A 10,328-nucleotide genomic window follows, 5' to 3' on the forward strand; every position below is an offset into this window, starting at 1 on the left:
GGACGAGGGGCAGGTGACGCTGCCTAAGGAAAGAGGCAGTCAGAGAAAGGAACTTGAGACAGGAGCAGAAGTTTGCATTCCTGTAAGTAAAAGCAGCCATAGGGCGGGGTCTGTGTGTATGCCAAGAATTGTTTGCATGGGTTTAGGGGGATGCTTTGGGGTGAATGCTGAAATGCATTGCATGTTTTGCTCAGAAGTAAGTTCATTGAGACTGCATGAGGAATTGGGCGTGGGTTTGTAAGGCGAGGCTACAAACCCAGGCGCTTTGCTAACTATTGTTAAGGTGCTACTGGAAGGATTTTTTTTTTATTTTTTATTTTATTGTTAGCATTGCTATTTTTTTAAACTTCTTGCCCACCCAAGGTGCCTAGAGCGAGTTGCATCCATGTAGACATGCAACATTTGTTACTTGTTAATTTGGACTAGATGTCCCTCAGGATCCCTTCCAACTCTCCAACCACGTTGTGGTTAACTTTGAAATCCCATTCTCCCTTACCTGAGAGCGAACTCTGTTGAAAACAACGAGGCTTACTTCTGTGTAGACCTATGCAGGTTTGCACTGAGAAAGTCTTGAACTCAGAGGGACCAGGAGTTCTGAGCAAGCCTTAAGGTTGCACTGCCCCGTTGCCTTGTTAATGGATAACTGCAACCTTCGTCCCAGAAACACACAATGGAAACTACATAAGGCAGTTGTTGGGTGAATGACAGGGGCATCCAGGTGGGGATGTTGTCCCCTCCATCCCATGAACCACAATCCCTAGAGTACCTTAATTATGCTAATTTGTAGAATCTGAGACAAGACAAAATGTCTAGGAGCTATTCTCCTCATTTTTGTGTGTCAGAAGTTAGCCTACTACCCGTATCCTTTCAGTGTGAGGCTAAGGCTGCAATCCTAATCCCATTTAGCTGGAAGTAAATCCCATTGACCCAGGTGGCGCTGTGGGTTAAACCACAGAGTCTAGGGCTTTGCTGATCAGAAGGTCAGCGGTTCGAATCCCTGCCATGGGGTGAGCTACCGTTGTTCGGTCACAGCTCCTGCCCACTTAGCAGTTTGAAAGCACGTCAAAGTGCAAGTAGATAAATAAGTACCGCTCCCTGGAAATGGCGTTTCCGTGCTCTGCTGTGGTTCACCAGAAGCGGCTTTGTCATGCTGGCCACATGACCCGGAAGCTGTCTGCAGACAAACGCCAGCTCCCTCGGCCTATAGAGCGAGATGAGCGCCGCAACCCCAGAGTCGGACACAAATGGACCTGATGGTCAGGAGTCCCTTTACCTTTTTAAGTCCCATTGAATTAAATAGGATATACTTCTGAGCAAAGCCGCAAATGGGAGAACATGATAGTGGTTTGTATAAATTAGTGGTTGAATGCGGATTGTAATTTAGGTGTGTTGTCCTTTTACAGTGGTACCTCGGGTTGCATACGGTTCAGGTTACATACACTTCAGGTTACATACTCCACTAACCCAGAAATAACGCTTCAGGTTTAGAACTTTGCTTCAGGATAAGAACAGAAATCGTGCTCTGGCGGCACAGCGGCAGTGGGAGGTCCCATTAGCTAAAGTGGTGCTTCAGGTTAAGAACAGTTTCAGGCTAAGAACGGACCTCCGGAACGAATTAAGTTCTTAACCAGAGGTACAACTGTATTTGGTGTATGATTAATGGAGCAGTGTCAGGCTGCTGAGTTTCGTAACCCTCTTAGTCAGAGAGAATGGAAAGGGAACAAGATTTCAGAGAGCAGCTGGGGAAAATAGACATGTTGAAAGCTTGGGAAATGTGCAGCCTTGAAAACGGACTATTTGCACAGCTAGGTTTCTAGTTACTCAGGATGCAGCCTCGCATAAGATGATCGTTGCCTATATCCCAAATAGTAACTGAAAAGGTGTATTGTAAAAAGCCTGTGCAAACACGCAGAGCTTGTATTTAATCACTCAACCTATGTGTTCATTAACAGACCTTGTAATCTGCTCTGGGGTGTACTCTGATCTCTCCGCAGCTTAGCTGTTCAGTTTGCTACATGAAATAAGAAAAAGATGGCCAATGTTGAGATGTTTGCTTTTCACGTACCTACCCTGGAAGAACTTGTTGGAGGTGAGTAGATATGGCTCTTTGATGTTACAGAAATATTGTGACGTATGAAATGGGAGGAGAAACCTCTGGAGTTTCCAGTGGAAGTGAGTTCCATGGTTTAACGATGAGCTGCAGGAAGAAGTAGTTTCTTTTCTCTGTCCTGCTTCTTCCAACATGCAGCTTCTTGGGATGTGTAAGAATTCTAGGGAGGGAGAAAAACTTTTCTTTATCCACTAGTCCCATATATATATGCCTAATGAGAAGAGGCAATAACTAAGCTCTTTCCTACACAACTATTGCGCCACCCTGAAGGCGTTTGAATATGGGTTGCTCATTTTAATGCAATATCCTTGCCTTGCTGAGTTGGTGCTTTTGCACTTTGTCGTCTAGCTGACTTGGTGCTTTTGTTTCGTTTCGTTGCAGATAGCTTGTCCTAAGTATTTCTAAAGACAACAACAATAATGCACTCTTTACCTTCTTCTAGTTTTGCAAAATGGACTTAAAGAAAACTTTGCAGATGTTCAGGTTTCTGTAGTGGACTGCCCTGACCTGACTCAAGAACCCTTCACATTTCCTGTTAAAGGTAATTAGCGAAATCTATGAAATATCGATTTCACAGGAGACTTCTGTTCAAGGTGCCAGCCAGCCACGTCCTTTTCCAGGATACTCCATTGCATTCCTCTTCTTCCCCTGCTCCCACTTTTGTCTCCTTACCCTCCTCAAAAAGTTAATCCTCATTGTGTTGAACATGCGTAGTCCCCATCATGGGCATATTCTGGATTTATGTTGGGCGGGGCAGAATCTCAGTTAAGTATTTTTATTATTTTACTTGATCTAGGGAGGGTAGCTGCCCCCTGCCCTCCCCCCAGCTATGTCTATCATCCCCATCAGGGTGTTTTTGAGTGTCCCATTTTTTCTTGGGGGGGGTGTTCTTTTTAAAAAAGAAAGCACTTCCAAAACCCTCCAGAATTCCTCTGAGGCTGCTGATACTTCCAGGGAGAGGGAACTTCAACCCCACCAAAAAAAGGAAAAAAAAAAAAACCACTGGCCTACAACTCCCATAATTCCTGACCATTGGGTGTTCTTGCTAGGGCTGATGGGAGTTGTAGTGTAACCACACGCTCCCCACTGACCTACATAATAACACTTACAACCTGAAATGGGAGGAGGGGGATGTTGATATAACATAGGCAGGTTCTATTCTGCAAACATGTCATAAGTTGGAGATTCCTCAGGTTATCATTGTCTCAAAGATGGGAGAAGATGGAGTCCTCAGTGGCTGTGCTTGAAGAAGAAAACCTCTGCATTTTATACTGGTGATCTGTTTTCTCTGCTAAACTAGGTCCAACAGTTTCCGGCCAAATGATGGCAAGCAGAGCATAGAGGCAGCAGCCTTCCCTATTATTTGCCCACCACTGGCTAGTGCAGATTCATAATGGCGCTAAATAGCTGATAGGGAGCATATTGCCCTCCAGATGTTCCTGGACTCCCCACCCTGACCGTTAGCTATAGACCATTGGCCATAGCTTTCTGAAGAAACTAAACTGTTTTGGTCGCCTTACAGGTATTTGCGGCAAGCCTAGAATTGCCGACGTGGGTGGCGTTCCATACCTTTTGCCTCTTGTACAAAAAGATAAGGTGAGTTGTTACCACCTGTGGCCACATAATAGATCTGCCTGCAAACATGGGATTGTATCTAATGTGAGTTGTACTCAAAGTTAGATCTGTTGAAATTCATGGATAATGACTGATGTAGGTACATTACCGGTAATTTCCGTGCATGGCGTCCCAACAAAGCAGACTTCAGCTGTGCAATGGAACTACTTCTTCTTCCTCTCCTCTTCCCATGCCCCCAGATCTGAGAGCCAGTGTGGTGTAGTGGTTAAGAGCGGTGGATTCGTAATCTGGTGAACCGAGTTCGCATCTCTGCTCCTCCACATGCAGCTGCTGGGTGACCTTGGGCTAGTCACACTTCTCTGAAGTCTCTCAGCCCCACTCACCTCACAGAGTGTTTGTTGTGAGGGAGGAAGTGAAAGGAGAATGTTAGCCGCTTTGAGACTCCTTCGGGTAGTGATAAAGCGGGATATCAAATCCAAAGTCAACTTCTTCTTCCAGAGCAGGGGTTGGCAAGGTTTACCTCGCCTGGGCCGGTTCACTCCCACGGAGATTGCTCCGTGGGCCAGATCGTGTCTGCGCAGACGTGATTTTCGGCATTGGCACCTGCGCAGATGCAATTTTCGGCACCACAGAAGCAAGTTCCCACTCTGCGCTGTGCCAATTTAGTGCAGCGTGTGCGCTGTTAAGTCCGGGGGTGGCTCGTGGGCCGTTTAAACGATCCCCACGGGCCACTTGTGGCCCATGGGCCGCAGGTTGCCGAGCCCTGCTCCAGAGCATATTTGGGGAGTGGGAGGGAGCATGGAGAGAGGAGGGGAGAGGGCAAGTTCCATTGGGCCAGAGGAAATACTTGTGCAGGTGGATCTACTTTGTTAGATATGTCCAAGTGGGCTTACTCTTGAGTGGGACTTAGCTCTCCCATTGAGCTATTGGTCCTTCTGTTTTGCGCCTCCAAAGCATGTCCCTGGGCATAGCATGAAGATAATCCAATGGAGAACAGCAATCTTAGTGAAAAACTCAACGCACCTTTCTTGTTTAGGTTTATGACCTGAACACAATTGCCAAGGAAATGCAGCTACCGGGAGGTTTCTTTCTCGGAGCCGGAGCGGTTTCGTCCAGAGTTGTCGGAGGCAATGCTGAGGTAGGTAAACATTAGTTCTTAACATGCATGCCAGACTCGATCAAGAGAGCCAGTGTAATGATCGAGAGGGCTCACCTGGAGAGTTCTGGGTTCAAGCTCCTGCTCAGGTGACCGTGGGTCAAGGCCAGGCTGCATGTGACGTTAAAAACGTGCCTTCCTTTATTTATTTAAACGAGCCGTATGCCGGCTGCTTAATAAAGGATAAACACATCTCTAAGCAGCTTATGTGAAATTGTTTAAAATGCCTATTTAAAATGCCTTGTAAACTGCTGAGAAACTGCTGCGATAAAGTGGTACATAAATTGCTTAAATAAATAAAACCAACAAGCTTTAAAAGCAAACAGGAACAATAAAAGGATCAAAATAGAGTAGGGTTGTCATATTTTTTCAGTTTTGCCCAAAGTTTACGTTTTTTAGCCATTTTTAAGCGAAGTCGACTGAAACACCACTGCCAACATGGGCTGCCATACGTCTGGATTCTCCCTGAATAATTTTGCCAATTTCCACCCAGGGGCTACTCCCTACTGCAGTATTCCATGTATGTCCGGGAAATTCTGGGCATATGGCAACCCTAAAATAGAGGGCACATGGTAAGCTTCCAAGGGTCTTATCCCTGACCGAGAAGTAGGCCCCTTTGGGTACTTGCGCCATGTAAGTTGGTACAGTATTTCAACTTAGAATGCTCAAAATCCAGTAGTAAACACTAAATCATCTCGCTACATAGAGCTTCTTTCAGGTTCCCTTCGTTAGCCAGGCTCAAATCCTGGTTGCACACTACTTAATTTCAGTGGAACCTCGGCTGAAATCCCTATATCTGCTTATCAGCAGGTCAGCCCCACCCTGAACTTCACATGACTTATTTCTGGTTAGACACATTTTGGACTGCAGAGTTCAGGACCTCTGTCTTCCTCCGAATAATACATTGTACACTTAAAGAGACCTTAACCTGGAGTGTCAGTGGGTGGTTCTTTTTATGGATTGCGATGCCCGATAAACAGAGCAGGTCCATTCAGGAAAGTTAATTTTTTCTCTATCTCTCTCTAGCTTATCCCTATCGTTCAAGCTAAAAACGAGAAAAAGCCAGCTATCAATCGGAGTTACTTGGCCAAGATTAATTCGGAGGATGGTGGGTGCTTGCTGGAACAGTACAGCTCCAAATATAAGGATTGTGAATTTGGGCTGCTGGCCAACTTGTACGCCAGTGAAGGCCTTCCTGGCAAGGTATATGGTCTCATTGACTTTAACGCACAGAGTCTTTACATGTAGTTGAAGGTGGAGAGCACTTGCCTAGAGTGCTGGTTGTCCCAGATCCAATCCCCAACATCTCCAGGTACGGCTAGGAAAGACCCTACCTGAAACTCTGGAGAAGCCTGGTTTGTGGAGGCTTGTGGTGAATAGCCTCCATCATAAATTTGAGTTGTGTTAAAGGAAACTGTTCTCTCTGAGGTTTCAGGCGAATGATGGCACTGCTCTGACAGAATTGCTGCAGGAGAGGTAGTGATCCTGCTGCGGGAGAGGTAGTGATCCTCTTCATCCTGGAGAGATGTGACTAGTGGGGTGCCACAGGGTTCTGTCTTGGGCCCAGTCTTATTCAACATCTTCATCAATGACTTGGATGATGGGCTTGAGGGCATCCTGATCAAGTTTGCAGATGACACCAAATTGGGAGGGGTGGCTAATATCCCAGAGGACAGGATCATACTTCAAAATGACCTTAACAGATTAGAGAACTGGGCCAGAGCAAACAAGATGAATTTTAACAGGGAGAAATGCAAAGTACTACACTTGGGCAAAAAAAATGAAAGGCACAAATAGAGGATGGGTGACACCTGGCTTGAGAGCAGTACATGTGAAAAGGATCTAGGAGTCTTGGTAGACCACAAACTTGACATAAGTCAACAGTGTGATGCAGCAGCTAAAAAAGCCAATGCAATTCTGGGCTGCATCAATAGGAGTATAGCGTCTAGATCAAGGGGGGTAATAGTACCACTATATTCTGCTCTGGTCAGACCTCACCTGGAATACTGTGTCCAGTTCTGGGCACCACAGTTCAAGAAGGATACTGACAAGCTGGAACGTGTCCAGAAGAGGGCAACCAAAATGGTCAAAGGCCTGGAAACGATGCCTTATGAGGAACGGCTTAGGGAGCTGGGTATGTTTAGCCTGGAGAAGAGAAGGTTAAGGGGTGATATGATAGCCATGTTCAAATGTATAAAAGGATGTCATATAGAGGAGGGTGAAAGGTTGTTTTCTGCTGCTCCAGAGAAGCGGACACGGGGCAATGGATTCAAACTACAAGAAAGAAGATTCCACCTAAACATCAGGAAGAACTTCCTGACAGTAAGAGCTGTCCGACAGTGGAATTTGCTGCCAAGGAGTGTGGTGGAGTCTCCTTCTTTGGAGGTCTTTAAGCGGAGGCTTGACAGCCATCTGTCAGGAATGCTTTGATGGTGTTTCCTGCTTGGCAGGGGGTTGGACTGGATGGCCCTTGTGGTCTCTTCCAACTCTATGATTCTATGATTCTATGATAGTACTTGCTGCTCAGGAGAAATAATCTTTCTAGCAATGCGCATGCGATCATATTTAAATGAGGACTTGTTTATCCTCTTGGGATGCACATATAATTCTTCTGTGATGAACCTGAAGCCTGCCTCTACAGCAGTGGCTGACCTGCAGTTCTTAACGTGCAATATATGAAAGTACCTGTGTGGTTAGTTTTTAATTAATGTAGCCTACGTAATAAGTTGGTGAAGGATTTTAAATATGATAATATGAACATTTCCTGTAGAAATACCCTTGGTAAGAAACGTTATCCCTTCATATAGAGCCTACAGTGACTGTAGACAAGTGGTTTTCATAAGGATTTTAATGTAGATATTTTTAAACTATGTGGTATGAAAGACCAGAAACAAACTGTCTACTAATAAAGTAATTTAAAAAAAATCATTGGAAAATGGGGTGTCTATAAAAGATATGTGTTAAAATACAATAAAAGTTTTGTTTCCATGCCAGCATTTGAGGGATAAAGGGAAAGGAAATAAGATGGAGGAAAGAATGTGGAGTTATAATTTTTCTAAGAATGTACTGGAGAGTATGTATATGAGAGTCTGCTGCGTTGTAAACATTCAAATTAATATTAGTTGAAGCAAAGGGATTTGACAGGAAGTCAGTTTGGAGGAATTAGAAGTAAAGTTTGTGAAGAATAAAAAAACATTTTTTCTTCTTTCTTTCCTTTTCCTTTTTATTTATTAATTTAGTTTGTGTATTAGTTAATGTAATTTATGCAGAATTGTGAAATCAAAACACAAACAACCAAAATATCATTGTATGTAACTTTATTTATCTTTGTAAATGTATTGGTTAACGGTTGGATTAGATATTTATTTTTTAATTTTTCTTCTTCTTTTGTAAATCAAAATTATGCAATAAACATCATTTAAAAAGATGGTACTTGCTGCTCAGGAAAGAAGCCTTATGTAGCTATGAAGCCTTCTTACAATGTTACTGAGAGCTTTGCTGTATATTAAAATATGCTGTGTCGGTGTTTTTTCCAAACAGGAATCGAAAGTTGCATAATCAACATTTTCGTACCGATTAGTGCCCATAATATAAACACAGTTTCTCTCCTTTTTTTTAAGGTCATTGAAGTGAAAGCAAATCGAAGAACTGGGGAGCAGAATTTCATATCCTGCATGAGGAAAGCCTTAGAAAAATATTACGGTGACAAACCAGTTGGCTTGGGAGGTACATTCGTTATCCAGAAAGGAAAAGCAAAAATTCATATTATGGTAGGTAATAAATAAGGAATGGTTCTCTTCCCTTGTCCTTTGAGATTACAAAAGCGGTACAACTGCCATGATAAACAAGGTCTAAGTTTCTGCATAGGAGGGAAAAAATGCATGTAGAAAATATTCTAAATTGCAAACTTGTGTTTGCTGTATGCAGTTTGAACTTACAGCCGCTTCATGAGTGTCTCAGGCAGCCAAACAAACCACAGTTAAGGAAAGGTGGAGTCAAAATGTTGAAATGAATCAAGGTTTGAAAGCCAATGACTTCAGACTCTGGTTTGTTGGCAATAAACAAACCATAGTTACTATGCAGGGTGGCCCTGTGTCCTACTTTATAGCCCCCTATTTTCAAAGAGCTGTAAGAAGATAGTCCTCTTTTTAAAGTTGTCCTCTGTTTGAAGGACTGACCAGTTTAAGTCTGGTTTAAAGTTAATAAAATAAAATAAAAACCCCGCAAGGAGTGGCTGGGGAAACTCAGACAGATGGGTGGGGTATAATAAATTATTATTATTATTAGGAGAGAGCAGGGGTCTTGAAGTGCCTCATCAACACTTTGTACCTGGAAAGAGAGGTAGGCCGGCTGGTCCCAGTCTTCCCCACAATGGTGAGATGTAGGGTTGCCAGGTGTCCACTATTTGAGTGGAGAGTCCACTTTTTTCACATTATGTTCACTATTTCCCCCCCACAAAATAGTGGACATTTTTTTATTCAAAAGCTTTATCATGAAATGGTATTTTAATACGTGTTAAAATGTTTGTAAGAAAATATATAATTTAATTTAATTTAACCCGCTTGTCCGCTATGTTTTGGAAGCAGACCTGGCAACCCTAGTGAGATGTAGGATATTTTTTCCGATGGACATTACCAGGCCGACGTTCCCAACTTTTCCTTTCCTCAAATGTAGTTGTGTTTTCCCTATAGCCCCCAGAATTTTCTGCCTGTCCCTTGAAAACAGACGAGGAAGTGAACAACTGGCTCAAGTTTTATGAAATGAAGGCTCCGCTAGTTTGCCAACCTGTTTTGGTTTCCCATGATCCAGTAAGTCACTTTATTGCCATACGGCGTGGGCTCTCTTGGGTGTGTTCTGCGGGGAAAGAAATGTTGGCTTGTCTAACTACGCAGGCATTACTGGTGGTCACAACCAACCCCAGTAGGGGAGCATTCCAGCCTATCGCTTTCTGTCTGCAATCTGAATTGTTACAGCACAGCAATCGGGCAGTGCTTCTTCTTGTTCTCCGATTCTCTTTTCATAAATCCATTATAAGGAAGCATATAACGGAGGGCTGGGCCTGCGGCATGGCCTTGTCCCTGAGATTGCTTTTACTTCTTCCCGCATTCCCCAGGGCTTTGACCTACGCCTTGAGCACACGCACTGCTTCAGCCACCACGGCGAGGGAGGCCACTACCACCAGGACACGACCCCGGAGACCGTCGAGTACCTGGGGTATTTTGAACCCGCCGAGTTTCTCTTCCGAATTGACAAGCCCAAAGAGACGCACATGGTTGGCCGGGATTAAAGCGAGACGGGCTCAGGTTGCAGCGGGAAGCCAGCCCAGCCAAGGAACAGGAAGTCTGGCGAATTGGTAGAAATTTGCCTTTAACCGGGATGAAATGTCGGTCACAAGATGGACTCCAATAACCACAGGAAGATAGCACTTATTTTGGTATATGGCATATAATTAATGTGTGATTGGAAATACAGCTGAATTTAATCTGA

General features: G+C 44.0%; 1 protein-coding gene across 1 annotated transcript; it reads left to right on the forward strand.

Annotated features, from left to right (window-relative positions):
* The first annotated feature begins 20 nt into the window (after nucleotides 1–20).
* C4H11orf54 (chromosome 4 C11orf54 homolog) lies at nucleotides 21–10,328 on the forward strand. Its single transcript, XM_033146127.1, has 9 exons — nucleotides 21–82; nucleotides 1,995–2,089; nucleotides 2,553–2,651; nucleotides 3,633–3,706; nucleotides 4,722–4,823; nucleotides 5,868–6,044; nucleotides 8,462–8,611; nucleotides 9,533–9,649; nucleotides 9,955–10,328. The coding sequence occupies exons 2-9, from the start codon at nucleotides 2,032–2,034 to the stop codon at nucleotides 10,126–10,128; spliced, it is 951 nt and encodes a 316-aa protein (XP_033002018.1). The 5' UTR covers nucleotides 21–82; nucleotides 1,995–2,031; the 3' UTR covers nucleotides 10,129–10,328.

This window comes from Lacerta agilis, chromosome 4 (assembly GCF_009819535.1).
Source record: "Lacerta agilis isolate rLacAgi1 chromosome 4, rLacAgi1.pri, whole genome shotgun sequence".
NCBI lineage: Eukaryota > Metazoa > Chordata > Lepidosauria > Squamata > Lacertidae > Lacerta > Lacerta agilis.